This window comes from Mastigoproctus giganteus, chromosome 8 (assembly GCF_048544385.1).
Source record: "Mastigoproctus giganteus isolate SK-2022 chromosome 8, ASM4854438v1, whole genome shotgun sequence".
NCBI classification, from domain to species: domain Eukaryota; kingdom Metazoa; phylum Arthropoda; class Arachnida; order Uropygi; family Thelyphonidae; genus Mastigoproctus; species Mastigoproctus giganteus.
In genome coordinates this window covers 108367924-108392964 of record NC_143582.1, presented here as the reverse complement: position 1 = coordinate 108392964, position 25041 = coordinate 108367924, and the positions used below count along the sequence as shown (strand labels likewise).

The 25041-nt window shown below is 36.2% G+C and overlaps 1 protein-coding gene across 1 annotated transcript in view; it reads left to right on the top strand.

Moving 5' to 3' along the window:
- The window catches only part of LOC150081758 (protein tolkin-like), a 285479-nt gene that overhangs the window by 129784 nt on the left and 130654 nt on the right, over positions 1-25041 (top strand). The window contains exons 4-7 of the mRNA XM_090379622.1: positions 13121-13310; positions 15934-16067; positions 17241-17361; positions 21166-21344. Coding sequence (XP_090235748.1) covers positions 13121-13310; positions 15934-16067; positions 17241-17361; positions 21166-21344 — 624 coding nt within the window. The remainder of the gene's footprint in view (positions 1-13120; positions 13311-15933; positions 16068-17240; positions 17362-21165; positions 21345-25041) is intronic.

Below are 25041 nucleotides of genomic sequence, written 5' to 3'. Positions count from 1 at the left end.
ATTTATTAATTTTCGCTTTCTTTAATGTTTAAGTCTCACAACCATAGAGTGGTGTGGACCAGATGTAGCACTCCATTACTCTTAGTCGTTTTATATGATACGATTTACAAAAACTGTAGTTTCATAAAATTGTACTATGTTTAATTTCTTTCCAAGAAATTAAACGTAATACAAAGTCATAAACGTTATTTCACTTAATATTGACGACACACCTTATTAGTTTTGAATGTAAAAATGAACTGAAATGTAACCTGCGGGCTGGGAAAAAAAAAAAAAAAAAATTGTCATTCTTTAATAAAAAAGCTAGTATCCGATGAAATTTTTAGAGAATAGTAACTAACAAGGTAGCCATCCCTCCGGAAAAACATGGACACTCCGAAATGTAGAGTAACCCCCGAACTTCGACAGTAATTCTCTGAGTCCTCAATTATACCGCACACTACGCTGTGGTCGGGCTTTAATGGCTTTAGTTTCTATACCCCCGAAGGTGGGGGAATTCCCACCCAATTTGTAGTGGTAACTCTAGTATAAAGTGAAGGAAATATATAACAGCACAAGATTTGTTTTTTTTTCTTGTACAAAATGTTAAATATGTAATTTTAAACAAATGTATTACTTAGTGAAGAAATTATTCTTGGGGGAGGAAGGGGGAATGATTGATTTGTTAGGCTTCCTCCCATTGCTACCTATAGGCAATTCGTACATTAACAGCCCGGTTACGGTGGGCTTGACTAAGCCTTTTTAAAGGAGCAAATCAATTAGCATCAGGAAGAAGTGGAAGTTTTAGCAGAGAAACCGACCTTAAACATGTAAACAATTGAGAGACACGAGATGAACACGCTGACACTTCATTATCTAATCTAGGGATTTCCAAACATTTAAATTAAAAAGAGTATATTCTCCTATATTTTCATAACAAAACCCAACACGCTCTTAATTATTAAAGACTGTTTGATGGGTTGCTATTATCACTAATATGTATGAGTGCTATCCCATCAAACAGTTTGTTATTTACAAAAGTAAGTCTGTTATTGGAAAAATGATGGCGGAACTGAGAGCACACAGCCCTCTCACTGGGTTTGAGTGGATGTTCAAGTGCAGTTCAAGCGCATGACTGCTAAATACAGTTAACGATTGTATTTATTGTAAAAATGATTATTAATGATGTGCTGCAAACGGAAGTGTAAAGTTACGAAGAACATGCTCCAACGTATCCTCCAATCCAGAAAAAAATTTACCTTCGATTGCTTTCTTCAGCGCTGAATTTTGTAAAGATATGCAGACAAGTTACTTCGATAAATCTTCCATACTTGTCGTAAGACATTCTCATCTTTTGTGAAAGTTTATGCAAACTGTTCTTTGGGCTTTATAGCAAGATTTCTATAAGATTTCTAAGATTTCTATAAGATTTCTTATGGCAAGCATTGCGAATCCTCTCTTGCATTCCTAGTGTTGGTCTGCCTGTATGATTTTTTTCTGTCAACTAAAATACTCCTCTGACCATGTGGTCGTCCCGGAGTATAAGCAGAAAATTTATATTATTTTTTACCTGTTTTCTCAAATTGATTCCCTAATCCCACAATTGTTCAGTTTTTGGTCCCTCACACACGCAAAAATATTTTCGGTATTTTCTTTGAACAGAAACAGTTGAATTCCCACTTCTGTAATATGCCTTAACAATAAATTTGAAGCTTGCGAGACTTCAAAGAAAAGAAAAAGTGGGATCAATAAAATATCGCCCTGTACTAGCGAGTATTTGGAATGATGTGTAAAATCATTATTAATAAATGCGCAATATTTTAATGAAGTGTCTATAGGAAGACAATCCAATTTTCCAGCATAAAGAAATGAACAGAAGCAAACGAGAAGTAATACTATCTGGCAAGCATGATTAGCCAAATATACGTGTCAAGAAGCACACTTTCCGTTGCATTCTACATAAAGAGAAAAATTTGATGTATTCTTTTAACCCTATCAAATTGAAAGGCAAGTGTGCACCGGAATAATATTTCAGACTTCCAAATTTAGAATTAGTATCAGAATGGCTGAATGATTCAAGGAAGCCGAAATTTTCTCTACACACACGCACAAACAAGCCCTCTTAACCGAATGGTAGATTAACCAACGCTCCTTATCTCCCCTTCCTTTTAAAATATCTAATGCCCACACTGCATTGTGCCGTGGGCGTTGGTCCAGTGTGGCTAGTGTAGCATACCACGCCTGCCTTTTGAGTTGTTCGCTTCCCGAGTGGACAGGTCTATGTTTGTTCCAAACCTTGTTTGTATCAGTAAAGTTATTTGTTATTATAATCACACTACGTAACTTAATCGAACATTATGTAAATTAATGAAATTTGGGTCTAGAAGGATTTTGCACTCGGTTAGTTTGGTCTTCCATCAAAAGACTGATGTTGCAGAAAGTTTTATAATAAGTAGATGGTGGTCTTGACGTTACAAAAAATATCACGGTATTCGTTATTTGATAGGGAGAGATGCTGCTCAGAAATTTACAAAAAAATCCTGCTGCTCAAAAATTTACAGAAGAGATGATGACCTTATCAACAGGCAGAAAAATTATCGGAGAACAACTCTATAATATGGACGAAACAGATCTAAATTATAAGATGTTACTTACCTATAAAGAAATGACAAAAAAATGCGGAGCCTGCCGCACCAGGATCCAAAAAAAGTCCAAAAGAGAGAATCATTTGTAGAAATTCAATTAGAACTCATGAACTGTCGCTTTTTGTTGTCGGTAAATGAACTAATCATAGAGCTTTTACAAAATATGAATTGCCTGTCTTTATCAGTTTACTACCACTCACAAAAATCAGCATGGATGGAATCTGCGCTCTTCATAAATTTTTTTTTTCATGATTTTATGCCTTCTGTAAAGAAACACTTGAATAAAATAAACTTTTCTGAATAGGCTATACTATTCTTTTTTCTGGATGGCGCCCCTTCGCATTCCCTTAGGCTGAATCCAGGGCATTTCAGCCTATGGATCAATGGGCTATAGAATGTCTAAAGAGATGACATAGGCAAAATTTTTTTTTTAGTTAAATTTTTGAAAAAAAAACAAAGACATAACGTATCTTATGGAATATAAGATATAGATAAGAAGCATAAGGTAAAAAAAAAAAAAAAAGAAACATAACATATAGATCTTATGGAATCGTTAAAATTCATCACCATCAAAATAGGCTTTTATAATATAGCACTAGCGTGATAAGAAATTCCATATTAAACATATATTAAAACTTGAAGGAATGTGGGGGGAGTAGTTTTCATATTTCGTTAATATTTTGGTAAATAATATTGATTTTCTGGGGTTTTTTGCAGTGTTTAATTACGTCAGTTGAAACCTGCACATTTAGTGTATAAAGCTTGAGTTTTGGCACCTTCAGTCATGTTTTGTACGCTATTAAAAATTAATATTTTAAATAAATTTTATTAAATTAAACTAATTGTACCTGTAGTATTAAATTCAAAATGTGACATTAACGTAATAATAATAATACTACCATTAATGAAATTTATTGATTCCATATTGAACAGACACGACACGACACTGATTACAGTACCAGCAAGGATAGCGAACGAACAATATTTAAAAAAAAAAAAAAAAAAAAGAAGCCAGGAAAGTCTGCGAATGCTGCTCAAATAGCTAGACACTTGAGTTGCAAAGAGCGGTCATTCTGGCTTTGAAAGCTTCGCATTAAATAATTAGTAAACAAAATCATCTGCATCGAAACGATTTCCACGAATTAAACAAACTGAACAAAAATAAAGAAGTAAAAATAAATAAGATTCCTAGAATTTAGTCTGTCTCATTCCTTCCAAAACTGAAAAATCAAGGAGAAGGATTATATTCGTGTTTATTCCTTCTTGGGACCTTGAATGTAAGCGGAAAGTGTTTTTAATGGAAACGCTATTGACATTAAAAATGACAACTTAAATGATGGCTTCAGGAATTAAGTTTCTGAAACTCTTAACTACCGTATTACTAAAGGTTAGTATATTACTAATATGCTAACCTTGAACATCCATCTTACTATATGTTATTAAAATTCTATACTGTATATCGATTACTATCAGAATTCTATATGCTACATTACTATTCGGTATTGTAGTCGTCTTGGTGCATCTGTAATCTAAATGTATTCAATGCTGTTAGGTATTCAGCGTAATCTTAGCGAAATCGCTTAAGACAAATTCTTTCTTCCCTACAGTGAAACATACCACATTGCTGTTATAGTGATGATTGTTTTTCTCCATTGAATTTTGTTTGTTAAAAAAAGTTCCGGATGTTGGCCACGCTTTCGAAGGTTTTTTTAAATCGGTATGAATCCTTGAATCCTAATCGACTTGAATCCTTTTTGCAGTATCTGAGTTCACTTTTATTCTATTGAAAGCTCATATCTGGTTTTTCATAATTATACAGATTATCGGAAGCTTTTTTAAATTTCCATCTTCGTTACTTGCGTCGGAAAATGAAAATCTACTTTTTTCGTGAACAACCAACCAGCTGCTGATAATCAATCTTTCATGGAATGAAAGAACATGGAAAAGGAATCCTTATGATATGGAGTCCACACCAGACACCGCAGTCCCACACTGGCTCCGGCTAGCCCAAATGGACAATGTTAGCATTCTACACCATGCCGGATAGGAAAAGCGAACAGCGTTGTTTCAGCATGGATGACCCTGGGGGTCCATAAGGTTCCTATGGCCATCCGTCTCTCCGGTGGAGAGGCTGGAATAGAACATGCAATTAATATCATTCACTCACACGCCATTTTTTTTTTTTGCATTTTATATTTTAAAATTTTCTTACATTTTATCTTTTATACGAGTTTTTTTCCCTACATTTCAAAAAAAACAACATTTTATGGTTTTTACATTTTATAATTTTTTTGTACTTTTTCTTGTTCCATTCATCCATTATTCTCTTTCACACCAAGGGGTAGTCAGTCAGTTTAAACCAAAGCAATAATTAAGCAAGTAATTCAAAGTAAACTCACACTGATTTAAATGACGGGCAAATAATCATATTAGGTGAATATTTATCTAATTAACAATGAAAGAAAAACACACTCACATTTATATAACTATCATACTAATGCTAAAAATTAAGCATAAAATTCCTATCATACTTTTACATTCTCCTTTCAACATTTATACATTCAACACATACACTCAATTTCTCGCAATCATTCACTCATTCAGGCACACACTCTTTCACCTGTACATTCACACAGTCCATTTCATTCAGACTCCACACTCATTCGCTCAACAAGACATTCACACTCATCCTTTACTTTCACACAACCAATTTCAATCAATTTCCACATTTTTTCTCTCTCTCTCTCTCTCTCTTTCAGCACTCACCCTTTCTCACACATTCATCCTCAGAGTCATACATTATCACTCACTCACCCTTCCTAGTATTTTCTTTACATTTTTTCCCTTTCCACTCCAATTCTCATTCATTCATCCTTATTCATACTAGCATACTTCGGAAACCTGCGGTTTATTATGTTTTCCAGCTGACGGGTAACCGTGGCTGCATGTCTATACCAGTCTTTCAAGGCCTTCCCGTGAGTGTTGTCAAGTTAGGAATTCGGCCTACGTGTATTTTGTTTAGGCGTGTGCTATGATGGGGGCCAGTACCAGCCTGCCATTATTCCCATAAATCACATTTGGTTATTTTCTTACCTCTATGGTCACCTGGCAATGAGCCAAGGGAGTCCCCAGAGGCAGGGTGTGAAATCTGGTAGTCAATTCAGGCATGTTCAGTCATGTAGAGATTTTGTCATTCACTGGGCGTGGAGAGGAGAATGGGCTGGTCATATATTTTTGTACGTGTGCTATGATAGTCATATTTAAAAACACTACTCGGTAAATGAGTGCCAGAATTCTGCGCTTGAGACCACAAACGGCTCGGCTGATTCTGAGCTTATCGGCCGATTCTCGTTTTATATTTAGATTTCTTTTCAATAGGATACGTTTAGTTTTTTTTTCTGCCAAAACTTTGAGAATGTAGGTTAGCGTCCATTCCTGCATTTGTTTGAGTGCCACATTTGCTCTTTCTTCCACTACGCTTCTCGTGTTACTTTGACCCACAAGACAAGCTCGCCAGCAAAAGCGACCCTGTCTGTAGGGCCTAAATCTTTTATCAGGAATTCATCACGCAATGAGGTACACAAGAATGGGCCTAGTACTGAACCCTGTGGCAACCTTTTTACAACTGGGCGTCTTATTTTTTGAAACTGTGTGCATACTGCTACATGTCTGTTACCAAGACACGTGTTTATACATTAATATAGATTTTGTGATACATTTGTATGGCAGAGTCTCCTGAGGGGGGGGGGGGTGTCTAGTGCATATGACACCAGAGGATGTCAAATGCACCAACAAAGTCAACAGGTCATGGGGTATTGTCAATGATATACAGGAATTTTTCTAGTAGGGAAAAGGAGATGATTATCCCTCTGTATAAGGCAATGGTCAGGCTACGCCTTGAGTACTGCTCACAGACTTGGAGGTTTTAGAAACAATGTAGAGTTGCTTGAGCGTGTACAGAGAGAGGGGCAAAAAGATTGGTGACGGGAACGAAGGGGTCCTCTTACCAAGAAAGGCTTAAGTTCTGCAAATTGCAGCGGCTGAAGACTAGGCACCTGTGAGGTGATCTCATTGAGGTGTATAAGATCATGGATGGTAAGGCCTTGAATTGAGTTGAGCACGTTGAATGCTGATGGAATTCTTCCGCTTGCATAAATTCAAATTGAGGAAAGGCAGTTGTAGAATAGATGTGCGTAAATTTGCCTTTAACCAGCGGGTGGTTAATTGCTGGAACAAACTTCCATCTGTCGTTTTGGAAGTTGATAGCTTAAATAAATTCAAGGAGGAACTGGAAAAACTTTTAGAGGGAATGGATGTGTGAATTTTTTTTTTTTTTTTTTTTTTTTGTTAATGCTACATAAGCTCATACACGTGCTTTGTTGCATCACATGTCGCTGTTACTATTACTATGTTGATCACTATTATTTAATGTTGTTAGGATGTAGTACATGGCATCCTCATTTGAGGTCCCTAGTTTGAAATCAAATTGCTGTTCAGAATTCAGGTTGACTTCAGTATAATATACAGTAAATTAAGTCTATAGAGTAGTAGACGTTCCATTCCTAGAACAGGCAATAAAGCTGTATGATTTAGGTTCAGGGATTCTTTAAGATTAATATAATTATAGCTAGTTTCCATGATTGTCGATAAACCTTCAGACAAACAATGATTAAATGAATTCAGTAGAGTATCTGGAGAAAAATTTCTGGAGAGAAATTTCGGCTAAGTTTTTAACGGTTACTATTTCAATTAAGTCAGGTCCAGGGCACGTATTGTTTTTGGTTTTTAAGAGTGCTGCTTGCAGCTCTTCCATAGTGAAGGGTGGTTCTATTGACATATTGCTATAATTTAGGTTGCTGCCTGTTATATCACTCTGCGCCTGGGTTAACATCTGGTTCTGAGTCTGCAATAAATGATGTTATATATTATTTACAGAGTCCGCCCAAAATGAGTTGGGGGTTCCATCCGCCTTAATTTTAATGGGCTTTTTTCACTCCGTGGCTAAGTTAGTCGGTCTCAGACGTAGATAGCAAGGTTTTTCTCCAGAAACTGGGTTTTTTTCATCCAGCAAAACAGGAAAATCGACTAGAGAACATATATGGGTGGCCCTAATATAATAATTTGATTTTTGATTTGAGCCGCCTTAATTGTGGAGTTCGCCGCTTCACCTCTGCAGTTTATTGGTGACAATCCTGTAGACCACACCCCAAGGGTTGGCGTTACTAGACGGTCCCCTCCATGGCCCGCCAAGATTCCTTCTTTTTTGTCCTGTTAGTGCAGTTTGAGTTTCTGAGAGTCCTATAAAAACCCTCAAACTATTATATCAGGGCCACACGTAATTTCTTATATATACCCATATATGTACTATGTTTGTAAATTGTGTGTGTGTGTGTGTGTTCTCTGGTCGATTTTCTCGTTTTACTGGACGATCCTTGCTATCTACGCCTGAGACCAACTAACTCAGCCACGGAGTGAAAAAACCCCATTAAATTCCTCGCGTCATCGACGTGATTCGAACCCGGAGTCTGCGCGGGGACTCTTGAATCCCCACGAAGACTCTGAGAGTGAGTCCTATAGGAATCTCTCAGAGCATCATTCTGGTGTCAAGTTGCCCTTGCTCTCTGGAAGTGTTTTCTGGCCTGGTACCATCGCGGGAGTACATTAAATTCAGGAAACGACCTTTGGTTTTATTTTGGGTTTAGCTAGGGTGTATGCTTTTTGAAGCATAGTTGTCACATTTCGGTTGTGCTCGTTCGGGCTGTAGTTGTAGATCTGAGTCTGCTACTGTTCTGTTTGGTTTTGAATTTCATATGTGAATGTTTGCCTTTTGGCTTTCTTTAAGTTGTATCTGATTATATCTTGGGGTGGTTGTATCTGGTTGTCTATGTGTTTCTTTAAGGTAAAAGTTATAGCTTTATGGTCAGATGTGGTCCGGGCTTCTTGGATCATCCAATCTGTAATTTTGGTAGATATGAAAATAGTGGCCAAAGTTATATCTATATCACTTTCCCACAGTGTGCTACTGTAGGTAGGTAGGTTGCGGGGTCTATTTATTACCTATAGGGTAGTAGTGGCTTGGTAGTCTGTTAGTAATTGGCCATTATGTGTTCTTGGTCTGTCCTCTGTACGGCTGTGTCAGAGGCTTGACTGGCAGTTGGCATCCGTGGAGACTATTATCTTATAACTTGGAAGAACTGTCAGTACATTTTGTAGATAATGAATGCTGAGATTTATTTCCTTTCCTGGTGTGCTGTATAGGGATACAATGTGAAAGGATCCTGTTTGACTGATTATTTGTACACAAACTTCTAATGGAGAACTTAAAATAAAAGGTTAACCTTTAGTGACAAATGGGCCTGGAGTACTGGGGTCCATAGTTTAACAGATATTTATTTAAAGTATACCCAGTAAAATAAAATAAAATAAAATATTTCCAGAAGCTTTCGGAACTCGTGTCCCTTTCTCAACTGACAGAATGCTTGTAATGTATTTAAAAATTCTGTCAGTTGAGAAAGGGACACGAGTTCCGAAAGCTTCTGGAAATATTTTATTTTATTTTATTTTACTGGGTATACTTTAAATAAATATCTGTTAGGTTAACCTTTGTAACTCTAAGAGGATTTCTAATTACTCTTGCTGTTAGTAAAGTTTCATCTGAATATTTTATTATTCTTTATGTTCTAGGGCAGGGGTAGCCAACAAGTTGACCGCGATCTATCAGTCGATCGCGGCTTTAATTTCTGTCGATCACGACGAATTTTAAATATATATAAAAAATAGAAACGATCATTTTCATCAAGAGCGGGAACTAGAATACTTTTTTGTAATGAAAAAATGAGGAAAAATGTAAGCGAACAATTGCGTGCTCATATTGCTAATTGTGTGTCCTTTTCTTTACAACTGGATGAATCTACAGACGTCAGTGATACAACTCAATTGCTCGTTTTTGTTTGTATGGTTTTCGATGATTCTGCCACTAGAGATGAACTGCTGGGTGTGGTTTCGTTTAAAGAAAGAACTAGAGGTCTTGATATATTTAACGCATTCAAAAATTTTATTGAGAAAATGAAATTACCACTATTCAAGTTCGTATCAATAACAGCAGATGGAGCTAAAGCAATGACGGGGCATCTTAATGGATTCATCTCATTGTGCCAAAAGGATGATGAATTTCCAGATTTTTTGAGTTACCACTCTATCATCCACCAACAAGTGTTAGCCAGCAAAATATTAAATACTAAAAGTTATGGACGTAGCTTTCAAAATCGTGAATTCCTCAAAGGACAATCTCTTCAAAGGAGACTTTTGAAAATGCAACTCGATGAAAATGAACTAGATCTGATATTACACACAGATGTCAGGTGGCTGAGTCGGAGTAAGCTTCTACAGAGATTTCGAAATTTGCTGAATGAAACTAAACAAATCTTTGATCAAAGGGGGATATGATTATCAGCAGCTACAAGATACGGAGTGGTTGTGTGATTTGGCCTTTTTGCCATATTTTACCAGTAAATTAAGTGATCTGAACTTTGAATTACAAGGAAAAAATAAATATCAATTTATTAATTTATTTATTAAGAAAATAAATATCTTCTGCATATAAATATAAATTTTTGGCAATGGCTAATGATCTCAAAGAAAAATATTTCGATCATTTTGCAAATATGTATGAGCATTTGCAAAAATATTGTTTTTGAATAGTGCGAAACATGTTTCTGAAATTGAGAAAGTTGTGGATGATTTTGAAACCAGATTCGGTGATTTTAAAACAATTGAAGACATTGTTCGACATATTTCTTATCCATTTAATGTAGACTTAGATACGAAACAAATTGCAGAAAAAAATCGCTGAGATTTTTCACGTGGAGAAAATATTACATTGCAGAACGATATATTCCTAAAAGCTGCATCATCAGAAAAAAAGACTTCTGGAAATATGTTTGCCGAGAAAAGTACCCAAATGTAAAAAAAAATGAAGTTTAAAATTCCTGTTTTGGTTTCACATATCTATGTGAATCCGCATTTTCGTATGTGAAACAAACAAAGACCAAGATTCGCTCTATTCTTACGGCTTGCATACAGAAGATTCTTTACGGTTGTCCTTATCACAGTATATCCCGATTTCGAAATTTTGGCAGATGACATGAAGACACAAAGTTCACATAAATTAAAAATTTAAATACGTATGAATTTAAAATAAGAATTCTGAATTGTATTTAATTTTGCAATTTATAAACAACATTTTTCAATATGTGTTGATTAACTTTTTTAACCATGTGCAATGAAATTCTTGAGATGGTAGATCGCGGCACATTTCGAAGAAAAAAGTAGATCACATCACAAATTAAGTTGGCCACCCCTGTTCTAGCGTATTCTTGAACTATACCCTGATGAGTATATGGCTCTTGAATTACCAGGATATCTATATTATTTTCTTCTGCTTTAAGCTGAGCACTTAATTGGACGAAGTTTAGATCCTTGTCACAAGTCTGGTTTAAATTAACTCCCATAATTTGTTCTCAATTTAAGATGTTTTACCGGTTTTTGATAGCTGGAACAAAATTGTCCCTAAGACAATGGTGAAAGTATATTTTGGCCAACTTACATGTAGCACATTTAGGCTGTTACAGCTCTTATAGTCATGGCCAGTGACTGCGCAGTGGCCACGGATTGGGTATTTTTCTGGCATTACCTGGCTGTATGACCAAATTTGTGGCAGTGGTAACATTTTGTAATTGGGAAGTATTCCCCTGAATCTATGGCTGGTCTAGCCAGCATAGATTCTCTACTGATTTTTCAAGATTGTCCATGCCCTTGGGGAAATTTCCACAATGGCATTTAATTGGCCATTTTTCTTATTTGTTGTTTCCTGTTTTATTTGGAATTCCTTAGCCATTTCACCTAAGGTTAATTGCTCACTAAAATTTTTATAATAAAAATTCATCATGATCTCTCTCATGAGGGTGATCTTAGGTATGTCAAAGATAATGATATTTGGGTATCTACCTTTTGGCTTTTCGTCCGAGTTTTTGGATTTCAGCATGTCCCTGTATAATTTCTATATCCTGTTTTGTGGCTGCCTTAATTAGAACACCATTGTTTCTGGTCTTCCTATTAACTTTCACTTCCTTCAGGTGAGGTTTCAATTTAGTCAATACTTTTCTTTGACTCCTTCCTTACTTTTTAATGAGGATTTCTCTGCAGCCTTTAATATTATAACATTTGCATCTTTTTTGGGCGGTTTAGTCTTTTTTTATCCTTGTTATTATCTCTTAACTTTGTTTTCCACATTCAGTTTGGTTACTGTGCTCTCTAATATCGCCCAGTATTGGACTATTTGTAAGCATACTGCAACTGTGATTCTACTAGCAGCCATGAGATCAAATGTAGTTTGGCAGTTACTGTTTGGTTAACTGGGTCCTTTATGTTTACTATAGAGGCCAGCTCTTCTGGAACTTACTTCCCCAGGATTTCGTGCATTTGCTTCTTGCTTCTTGAGTTTCGAGATGTATATAAATAATAATTGCCGAATTTCTGTTTGTCCAATTTTAATGAAATTTGCGAAAGAAGCACAAATCTCTTTAACAGAGTGAGATATAAAATTTCATCAGAATTTTGCCAATTGGGAGTCGAATTATTACTTTTAGATGACAAAAAACTAACAATTGCAAGATTTCTATTTGTCCGATTTTAATGTAAATTTGGGATGGCTCGAATAATCTGCTTAAATGGCTTAAATATAAAATTTAACGATATCCATCCACTAGGAGCCAAGATATTACATATGGACGGACGTGGCGAAGACAATAGGCGTATTACTCATATATGCTAAGGCGCTTAAAAAGGTATTAGAATATTATATTCACCATCATTTTTAATGAAATAATGGCGAATAAAGGAAAACTTGAAATATTACTATAAATCAGGTAATGAAATAGATATTCTTCAAAGTTACACACTTTAACGTTTTCGTGAGTAGCACAGTTGGTATAATCGCCATCCTTCTCAGACCAAATGGAAAAGACCTTAGTTCGAATCCCGTTAATGACGTGAGGAAGTTTTGTGGGTCTTTATCACAACGTGGTCGAGTTAGTCGCTCTCAGGCGAGGGTAGCATCGTTTTTTCCTACCGGAAACTCGGGATTTTTCGTCTGGCAAGCAGCAAGTCGACCACAGAACACGGGCAATTCATAGACATAAACATTATAAACGGAGCAGTATGGCCTCAGTTGCTGATACGTTTAAAACCTTACAACAAACAAACAAACAAATACAAATTGTAACCACAAGTTCGTAAAGTTCGTTTCATTAGGCTTATGAGCATGAGCCAGTTTACTTCTATGAGAAACAAAATATTATCAAGGTTATATAGAGAGGGAGATGCTACTTATTAAAGTATTGCTATATTGCAAAGTCAGTATTACAGTATGTGTTATATTAATATATGCCAAATTACTAAAACAACCTCACTAAAAAATTTACTTTCTTTAAACTTAGATGCCTTCCTTGGAGATATCGCCCTCAGTCGGGAGGAAAATTCATTATACGAGTATGAATTACGAATGTCAAAGTCATCTACAACAGAATTCAGAAAATTTAACATTAGCGGACGTTCCGAACAGAGGTATATTTCATCTAGAAGAAGGTCCAGGTTACATGGTTCAAGAGCTCGAAGGAAACATCAAAGGTTAATTCATGTTATTTTATTTGGATAATTTAATATTCTCTCAGTTGTACTTCCGCTTAAGAAGTACAAATTTCCTTATTCCGAAAAATTTCCCATAAGCTAATGATGACCAAGTTAACGACTTGGGGAGGGTACTCTTCTCTAGTAGAGCTAAATTTTGATGTCTATGTATTTAAAATCACTAACTTTCTCAGGGGCTCACATCTGGTGAGCAATCTTCATTCTTCTTTTCTTGACGATTCCCTTCTAATTCTAAATAACAAAATAGGAATAGTATTCGCTATATAGGCACGGAAGCCACAGTCTTTTGCTGCACTGGACAAAAAAATAATAATAAAATAAATAAATAAATAAAAACAGGTAAATTAGAAAATATAAATTATATGCTTCCCTCCTCACAGAGGTAACTATCCGGTTGACCTTTGAATTTATTCAAGCTATCAGCCTCAACTACCTGCGAGGGCAACTTGTTCCAGCAATCAACGACCCGCTGGCTAAAAGAAAACTTCCTACAATTTAATCTAAACCTCAACCAGCCGTAATTTGAATTTATGACCCGTAGTTCTGGAATTCTTCATAACAAAGAGAATTCCACCTTCATTCATTTTACTAATCCCTCTGAGAGGGATTAGTAAATCTCAATCAGGTCACCTCTAAGGTAACTGGTTTCCAAGCTCTGTATTTCACATAATCGGAGGCTTTCCTCATACGGTTGCCCTTCTGCCGATCTCACCATTCGAGTTGCCCCTCTTTGGGCCCTTTCAAGAAGATCAATGTCTTTTTTTCCCATGAATAATACTAAGTATTATTTATGACCTCCCTCTCTATACAGAATAGCGTTCGATAAATCATCGATAGGATATCATGGCTTTCCTGGCTGCATGTCTATACTGTTCAGAAAACTCCATATCTGCCCATACTGTAACTCCCAGATCTTTCTCCTCTTTCATTTTCTATTATCAATTATTTATTTTTACTGGCGTTATTCCAAAAATTTTGTAACGAAAAACCATCATGCGAAAAGCGTTACGGAAGTGACGTCATTTAAGCTTCCACCAGAAGTGAATTATTATAACTTGTATTGTTGGAATCATACTTGTAAGATGGCAACAATATTTTATCTTCTACTGGACCAAATTTAATGAAATTTCGCACCGAGCTTCATCTTAGCCCCATACTAGAGGAAAAACTTTCAAATCTCTGAAAATTGCAGTAGTTTTTCCAAGATAGTGGAAAATATGAACATGTGATCAAGGAAATTTTCTCGCTAATAAACGGGATAATGTGGACGTATACCATATCGTTGGAAAGCTAAATAAGGCATTTAGAAACAGAAATATTAAGGTTTTAAGATACAAAAAAAAACTTTCGGAAACTGGGAAATGCGTTAATTCGAAAACGCATCTGGTTTCAAGTCACCTGGTGTTTTCAGATTGAATGTCTATTTTTTTTTATTTACAATAAAACGCTGAGGCTGGAAAAGAGTTCTGCACATTTATGAAAACTTTCTTCAACTTGGACGTGTCATCAGATATTTCGATAAATACTACACGTAATGAAACAACTATAGATGGCGTATTTAATCGTGAACTCTTCAATGTAAAAATTATATATCCTACTTTAGTCATCACTGACCAATACTTTCAGTAATCGATATGTAATTATTAATAATAAAATAAAAACACTGTTATATTATTATCCATGAATTTTATTAATAATAAAATAAAAACATTGTTATATTATTATCCATGAATTTTATTAATATCTGAAAATTAAAACGTTTTTAATGCCTGCCGGTGACTCTTAAATGTAAAACACGTTAAATATGCTAGCGGCAGGACACATTATGTATTATTTTTTTTTCTTGCACCATGTGGCCATTGCTAATACTTCATGAGGTTCACGCCATACTTTTACCCTCCCGTTGGTGCAAGGAAAAAGGGTATATCGAGACTCGTCAGACCATATGATCATTTTTTTTTATATTGGCGGCACCACCCCAAATCTTTCGATATTTTACGGAAAGAAGTGCCTTTCGTATAGGCACTTTTTTAAATGGGCTTTGTTTTGCCTATATTGAAATTCTGAATTGAATTCATTTGCTGAAATTCGATTCGCTTTAAATTCCTGATGTCTCGTTCTGGGAGTAATGACTTTTTTTTCTCATTTCCTTTCGTCTTCCTCGCATTGTATACTTTTCAGATGGTTACCTTCAACACAACAGTGAATTCCTTTGTTTTTTCAGTTGTGGCGACCTATTCCAACAAAAACGCTTTTTGAAAATCGGAACGATCACTTGTTTTCCCCATGACCAGGACAACTAAGAAGCTCTAGAAAAACTTACAGTACTTTTCTGATAATTAAGAAAGTCCATTTTGTCAATTTGTCATACCATGGGACAATTTACGATTTGCGCACGTTTAATTATCTATTGACACTAGTTGCAAATGGTTTCTAATTTTATTGCCAGTGAGTGTAGAATTGGGTATTTTCAATGAAACTATTTTATAATAAAATAATGGTAATTGTTTTGCTTCTAAATTTGATCTTAAAAGTTAATGTTTTAGTGGATTCATACAATTATTAGAATTTTTCTGAATAAAATATTGACGTATATTTTCAGGAAGAGACATCGAGGCAACCGAAAGCATAAACTTCATCAAACACTCAGCCGATCAGATAGAGCTGCAACAGGCAGGTCCGATCGCCTGTGGGACCACGCGATTATTCCATACGAAATAGAATCAAACTTCAGTGGTAAGTTTTAGTGTTATGCGAGTTAGATCGCTTTAATCAAGGAAAAACTATGTACGCATGATTTATCATGCATATAATTTCTCTTTGCGTAATTTTCATGATTACTTCGCATTATTCTATTTACAAACACAAAAAAATGTGGAATAATGATTTGTTGAATTGTAATTCGATTGAATTATTCGAATTTTGTTCAGTATTTTCAGAAATAAAAAGCAGCGAGGATAAATTAGATTTTAGAGATATTTGTGCATAATACTACTAGTAGCAGTAAAAGTTGTAGTAATGCTCCCCTATTTTAGTCATAATGAATAGAAAACAAGGTTAATTCTTGAGAATCAAATATCATTTAATAAGGCAACAATCGCGCTTACAACGGTGGAGGAAAATAACAATGCGGGACCCTACTGAGGCGAATAATTGTAATGAATGCATTATAAATCCTTTTAACGATGACCTGCCGGAAGTCTGCTGCTAGAACAGACTTGTCTTCTGGCAGACTATCCATCTGAATATGAATGATATTAAATCTAAAAAGAAGCTTTGTACAGTTTTTGAAATGCAGGCCTCCAACACTTTTTCCACCTCGTGTTTAGGTAGTAATTTGAAAAAAAATTACTACCTTAGCACGACACTTTTTAATGACTTTTAAAACGGCGCACCTTCTTGAAGAAGAAGAATCCTACTCTTCAGTTTTTCTCAAAGTTTTTCGATAATGTTCTCTTTATGATCCTTTTTCCAACTTTTGTGAACTAATAAATAGCATGATATCCTCTTACAATGACTGCATTTTAATGCTATTCTATATGTGTAACTACACTGGCTTGTTATGTTATAAGCAGTATTATTTTATATATTATCTTATTTCACCACGTTTCTTGAATAAACAAATCTGATTTGGAGGAGTTACATCGCTTTAATTTGATTCTACAGATATTTATGCCATCATGCTACTAGTAGTAGTACTACTATTAGTACTACAACAACGTCTGAGAGGAGAAAGTAAAATGAATGAATGTCTGCTTGAACGTGACTTTTTTAAAACTTTTCCAGTTTATTAACCCAGTGAAATGTTTCATTAATTTTTGTCTGTTTAAATTCGAAATGATATAGTTGTATAAGTTAAGTACTGTTTGGTTAAAATGGCAACTCTTATTTTAGTCTCTTTTCCTTTAGGTGATCATCGTGCTTTGTTCAAACAAGCCATGCGGCATTGGGAAAATTTTACTTGTGTCAAATTCGTTGAACGAACTTCAGATCATCCCAACTATATTGTTTTCACAGAGCGACCATGCGGGTAAGTTCTTGACCTACGCAGTTTTGAATAGTCGAATAAAAACTGCTTCTCGATGAATGACTGAGTTTTCTTACCTCTGAAGATACGACAACACATTCCGTTATGAACTAGATAATAATTCTTTAAATATTGAATATTAACTGTATATACAGAAAATAAATTCGCGAAGATAAACAGTGTTATTTCAAATGTACGTTTTTCTGCCGCTTGATTTGTTGTTCTTTGATAGTTCAATATTTTGGGGTTCAGAATACTATACATAGTATCACTTGTCCTGCTGGTTCAAGAAAGCTCTGCACTTTTGTGCAACAGCCAGAAAAATAAATAAAATACCATGTGATTCTAACCTCACGTAGGTATCTTTATAGCTGGTCTCTGCATTTTCTCATGCCGTCAGCCTCATCCACCAATGAAAGAAACTTATTCCAGAATTTACAATTATCTGGCTAAAAGGAAACGACCTACAATCCGGTCTGCACCTCTTTATCTGTAATTTGAATTTATGAACCTAATTCTGGAATCATTCCTTTATTACTGTGAAAATTTCGCCTTCATTCATTTTACTTTCTCCTCTCAGATGTTATAAACCTTAAAAAGGTTTCCCCCACCACCCCTGAGGTGCCTGATTACCAAGCTTTGTAGCTCACATATTAAAAAATCTTGCCTCACAAGCGTACCTTTTCAGATTTTTCCAAGCGGGCTACCAGGCTTTGGCACATTCAAGAAACTCGATGTAATATTATTTTTGATGTGCCAGTATCCATGCTTAGACAAAAATTCAAATTATATGGGCGCAGTCTACCCAGGTTGTGCATAGGTTATCTTAGTTACAGTGAGGTCAGGATTACAAACAGCGATGGCAGCCCACGGATTTTCACCATCCACTTGGACAATTTTAAACTGTAGTGGGTACCCTCTAACTTGATATTTATGTGTGTAGGGCTCTTGTAGATGAAGAGTAGGTCTTTAGCTTTCTTAACTAGCTGGGCTACGACCGCCTTGGAGCGTTACGCATTGTGTTGTGCTGTCTTCACCTTTGGCATGTTATAGTAGTTGTTATTACTCTCCATAATATATAGTGTACGTACACTGAATGATTACTGAATTATGACAACCTACCTAATACACTGTACCGTTTTAGGCCACCGTTCGCACGGATAACAGTCGCTGTGCGTCTAGGCATTGATATCCATCTCCACTGGATGCCTGAAGACGTCTGTAGGGATCTGCAGCCATGCTGCCTGCAAAGCTTTCCACACTGTCAGAATAGATGGTGGTTGCGTGTCTATATATCTCACTTCCCGTTTCAATCAGGTTGAGGAGATGGGTGATATCTTCACTGTGTTCCTTGAACCACTTGTGCACAGTGCGGGACGGATGACACGGCATATTTTTTTGGAAGATCGGTGCATTGGCTTGTAAGAGCCCACTTCTGTCTGGGGAAAACATGCAACATAACAGGGCGCACAAGGTCTCCGAAGAGCTGCTGGTAGACCTCACCAGTGAAACGTTGGTTTATAAGCACCAGAGGTCCTAGTTCTTGCCAACAAAACATGTCCCATATTTTTATGGCAAGAACTGATTTGAAATTTGGTGTAAATATAGATGATTGGCTACAATCTTATGTGCATACTATTTCTTTCACGAGCGCTGAAATTTAATTATAGAAACTATTATTATATGAATTAAAGGCAAGCGGAACTGAAACCCACTGCTAGTATTTTGATAAATGTTCTTATAAAAAAAAATTGACTCTGTTATAAGATTTTCACTGTTAATATTTTAATACGACAATTAAGAGGAATGGCTTTTGCCAAATTAAGGCGAATAGGAGGAAGAATAAGGATAGTAATAGACCTCAGTTTCTCCCGAATTACTCTTTTTCACTTCATACATTTCTTTTTCACTTCATAAATAATTTTCAGTAATATTTTTCATTAATAAAAATTATTAGTTTGCACTCACTTTCATTATTTTGGATTCGCTGCTATCCGACAGATAGCAGCAGTTATTCTGCCAGTTTGCTGCTAAATTTAACATAAACTGCATCTATAATATTAGAGTATCGGTTTATAATTTTAGAATCTTTGAACCTAGACAAACTGGAAAATGGCAAACAGAAACAGATAGCGTTAGCTAATTATTGACAGGAGCTAGACCTCGTCAACGTTCCATTCAATGTATCCTTTTATCAGTAATTTGCTTCATCATGATTGTATTTTTATTATTATATTATTTTAATATATTTTATTATAAATTATGTGTTTAATCATAGGGTATAACAATGAAGTCCAACTTAGGTTACCCAAATACTTGGCCCTATGACTCTATTCATTAGTCACATTCAGTTATTCCCATGGTATTCAGTTTAATAAATACTGTAATTTATGCTGATGTAATGTTTAATCAATATTTTGGTGGCATTAATCTGATCTGATACCCTTTTTCTATTTTGCTAATTTTATAATTCTCTATTTCTCTAATTCTATATTTTTTCTACGTTTTTATCACTTATTTCACATATGCTTATATATATATATAAAATATCAAACTAATGAGTTAAAAACAGTGGAAATAAAGGGAAAAATAAAAATAGACTGAATATGTCAAATGCACCAAAGAGCGCAAAGCAGCAGCAAACGATGCAGATGTATATAATTCCGTGTGTGTGTATATATACACACACACACACACACACACACACACACACACACACACACACACACAGCCTCTTCATCCAGTTTTTGGAGGAAGAAGCAGTGGAAGAGAGCCCCAATATCGATAGTAATGCTCCAGTTACTGTCCAGTTGACAAATAGTGAAATATGTGTTGTGATAGTAATGAATGATCATCAAGGCAATAACAGCGATGATGTAAATGCCAGTGTACTCGTAGAAAAAAAAACATTCTATTGACAAGAGTAAAATATAGGAGCTTTCATTTCAACTCCTACACACATAACAACATTTTATAGAACCTCGCATATATGTGGAACTTCTAAACGTCTACACACATGCCAAGTTCTATAAAATGCTGTTGCAATTGAAACTAAAATAATACTTTAACTTGAGAAGGGCGGCCACAATCAGATTTGTCAGTTGAGAAAAACAGGATATTTAACAAACCTTCCGTACGAAGAAATATTTATTCGTTCGTATTCACAATTTTTGAATCATTTTAAAAAATGTAAATACTTGTTTTTCTTATTTTTTCGTAAATATAGTAATTTTTTTTTATTGTATCATTCGTATTTTACAAATTAAAGTATCTGTCACTATTCCAATTGAAACTAAAATATCAGCGTTTTATAGAACTTGGAATGTGCTCATTTCTGACCTCACAGGGTTTATTTATTCAACATCTTCTAAACTTCTGTCTTAAGTTTGCTAAAATTACGTACCCTCTCTCTTTGTGATAGTTTTGCTGCGTGAGCCCACAACTGCAAAATAAATATGTTGTTGTTATTGGAGGTTTTAAGGAGCAATGACAGCTAAAGAAACAAACGTCATCAACTAATTTTATTTTAAAAAGCAAAATAAGACAGCGAGTGCTGAGTGAGAGAGCAACTTAGGTGGGACAATAGCTTCCCTTTTAAATAAATTACTATAATTCAGCGTTTCTTTAGAGAGCCCATGTCACGATTTCGCTGCTTTTAATCATTTTTTTTTTTTCGCTTCCAACTTGATTGATTGATTCTCCACTAGTTAAAATAGGATTATTTTACCCTTCCCAATATTTGGGACAGTGAAATTAAATGGAAAATTCAATCTAAATTTAAAGTAATTCAGTTTAAAATTATTTCAGGTGCTGTTCATTTGTGGGAAAACGTGGAAACGGACCCCAAGCTATTTCCATCGGTAAGAACTGTGATAAATTTGGGATTGTCGTCCACGAGCTCGGGCACGTTGTAGGATTTTGGCACGAGCACACAAGACCCGATCGTGACCATCATGTCCAAATTGTCACTAAAAACATAATGGCGGGTAAGTGCCTGTTGGGAAAACATTAAGTTATTTCTGTTTATTACTTTTGATTGTATTTATCTGTGTTGAATATTGATTGTACTGCGCCTTGTATTCTCTTTAACTATACCAGCGTCGTCAAACCGTATACAGCTAAGTAAGAAGTGGCTGCAAACTATACTGACAGCTTTCGTGCACATAATTCACACAATTCTTAACATTTCTGAAAGAAATTAACTCTTGCTGTTAGAACAATAGTTGCAATCGTTTTACTTCGTACCGTGTGAAAAAGGTGGGTTGAAATCCCGTCCAAAAGGAGGAATTTTTACGACTTCGTTCACAATGTGATCGAGTTAGTTGGTCTCCGGAGGGAGGTGGAGAGGATGTTGCATGGTTTTCATATAGAATGCAGGCAAGCATAAAAAACAGCTAAGTTAAAGGCGCAACAAACTGACTTCTCAAGGGTTTAGTCACCTTGGTACCAATACAAAATATTGGTACCAAGGCGAATTTTTCTTAGTAGCAATTCTAAGCGCTTTATTTTAATTCTTCATTGGAACATGGCTCATTTTTCATTTATTCATTTGTTGATTGGCGGACCCCAGGTTTTTTCCCCATTAGCCGCTGTTTTACATCATGTGGAGAGAGCAGAGTAGTTATGAAACTACACAATTATCTACAGAATATCTGTAGGTCTATATACTATTTCTAATAGGTTAACGCTCATAAAATAAAAGAAGGATCATCTTAAGTAAACAACTTAACTAGCCAGATGGCCAGTAGAATGGCTAAAATATATTTAAATACATCTTCAGGTAGAACAAGATGTACTTAAAGGCAAGGTAGAGCAAGAAGTTAAAAATAGAGTATATTACTCAAATCTCAACAACAACAACTTTATCACAATAATCTCAGTGTGATTAGACATCAGAACATCAAAGCTAATTAAACATAACCGTCAAATACATTATCAAAGCATACACGGCACAATTAATTGGTTTAAATATGCATATACCACACTCAAACCTTACAAAAAAGGCAGAATGATAACAGTGACGTTACCAGCAGAATAAGTTACTAAAGCAAAGAATGATTGACCTTAGGATTACGTGAGAGCAGAGGAACTACATTAACCGCCAACTAATACCCAGGAATTTAAAATTTAATCTTCACAGTCTACTTGTAACTTCCATGAGTGAAATTTCCCAAATAAAAGACTCACTTATGTCTTCCAGAATGAAGAAAGTTCATAAGAAAGCAGACATTAATGATTACACATATTTGACACTCAATCCAGGCAGGGCATAAGCTAGACCAACCAAACAATATTGGAAAAATATATTGGAACACTGCCCAGTTAAAAAAAAAAAAAAAAAAAAACACTAATTGATTTTTGAAGAAACTGTAGTCAGGGTTGCTTTATCTTGGAAATCCGAAAGCCGCCGTACAGGCCCAGCCCTCGAGAACGGCAAAGTACTGCCCATTATTTTTTTATTATTCTCTGGCTTGTCTCCGCCAGGGTCGCCAGAGCTTCCTGGACGGAGACAAAAAAAAAAAAAAAAGGTAGAGTCGGGGAAGTACAGAGTGTACGCAAGAAAGGATTGTATAGCTAGAAATATGGAGCATGTAGGCGAAGGTATCCTCCAGGTTATCAATGGAGCAATAAGCGCCATCAGTTGAAAGGGGACCCCCGGGAAGGACGATAAATAAGACAGCAAGAGAGCCGTGTGCAAGTTGCCACTGAGGAATGAGGTGGTCCATACGCCAGTTGATCCTATCCAGGTTAAGATCGGTTGGCTAGTTAGGTTAGGATCAGATGTTTGGGTTGTTCCTATTTTGTGTTGGCAATAGGGTGCTTTGTCTTGTGAAGAGGGCTTGTGCAAACTTGGTAAACTCATAGTAGTAGTTTTCTTCTGTGATGAATAAGTGTTCATTTCCTTGAGGGTTATCTTGTATACGAGTAAACAGGATGCTGCGAAGGTCCTCGTAGTGTTGACAGGTATATACTAGATGGTTCCAGTCTTCTATTTCACCACATGCACAGTAGGGGTTGTCAATGATTCCCATGGATGTTAATTTATGGTTTATTGATCCGTGTCCAGTAATGAGGTAGGTGGTATAAAGACCAGGAGAAAACCAGGTTGGAGATTTAGGAAATACGGCATTCACATACGGTATAAATTTCTTGGTGATTGGGCCCTTGTCGGTAGCAGTCCATCTGTCCTGCCAGGTCTGAAGTAGTAGGATGGCAATTTTTTTCTTTTCCTGCCTGATTTCATTCAGGTTATTGATGGAGTGTCCAAGGATAGTTGCTGGTATACCCCTGGATAGACAGTAGTGGAGGCCCCTTCGAATAACCTCCAGATCAAGCGGAAGGACGCCCGCAAGAACCTGAAGGGCTGGGTTGCTAACTGTGCAGCATGCCCTTGTAATAGTAAGAAGGATGGTGCGCTGGATGGTTCCCAGTTTACGTTTGTTGTTGTAAAGAGTTGCCCTGCGAAACCAGACCCCTGATCCATACGTTATGAAGGGAAGGAAGATTGATTTGTACAGAATCTTAAGGGTGCGTCGGTTCAATCCCCAATCGCGACGACTTACCCGTGCGATGAGAGCAATGTAGTTTCTCACTTTCGCGTGGAGGTGTGCAAGATGCGGAGAGAAAGTGAGCTTAGGGTCAAGTACTATTCCCAGTAGTTTTAACGTAGAAACCAGCTTGACGGTTTGGCCTTGAAGTTTGATAGTGAGGTTTCTAGTAGGCTGCAGTGATCCCTTCAGGAGAATGGATTGTGTCTTTTGGGGTGAGAGTCTTAGTGTAGGGCTGCCCAGTTCTGAAGGATTTGAAGTGTCTGGTTTCCTCTGGCTTCCAGAGAAGCTCTGCTGTCAGCCTCAATCGAGATGGTCACATCATCAGCAAAGGCTTGTATAGCTACAGGACCTAGGTCCAGTCCAAGGAGCTCATCCAGGACAATGTTCCACAAAAAAGGACCAAGGACTGAACCCTGGGGGCAACCTCTGTAGATTGACCTGGTAATTCTTCGGTTCGTTGAGGAGATTGTAATTTTCCTATTTGATAAGTAGTTTTCGATGCATTTGTATAAATTTAATGGTATATTTGCTTGCCTAAGTCTGCGAAGGATACTTGCCCACCAGAGCCTGTCAAATGCTCCTGCGAAATCTATTGCTATTAGTAGGAAGTACTGTAGTAGTAGCAGTATTGCCACTGTGACCTTTTCGTGTAGTGAGAGACATTTTCCTGCTCGCTGCAAACGCTTGAACCGTCGTAGGCCATGCATGACCTACGACGGTTCTGCCTGCAGCGATAATTCTATTTATATATTTTTTTCATTTTAAGTGAGCTTTTATATCAGTAAGTCCACTACTTAAATTTGCTACATATTCAGAAACTCCCCGACTTACGTAAGGGTTCCGTCCGCGGAGCGCTACGTAAGTCAGATTTTACGTAAGTCGGGGAATTTCCCCCATGCTTGTGCAGCACTCGCAACTGTGCTCGTTGAATTGATTGAATCAAAAAAGAAATGTTCGACGAACATGTAAATAGAATTATTTTTTGTATTTATTCAGTTTTTTATCTCATGCGCAGGAAAAATTATAAAAGCGTGCAATTTAAAAAAAATTCAAAATTATAAAATTACAAAGAGAGGAGACAGACATAACGTCAGTAAGTTTTACCTCTCGAGCATCGTTGCCAGAATCGACT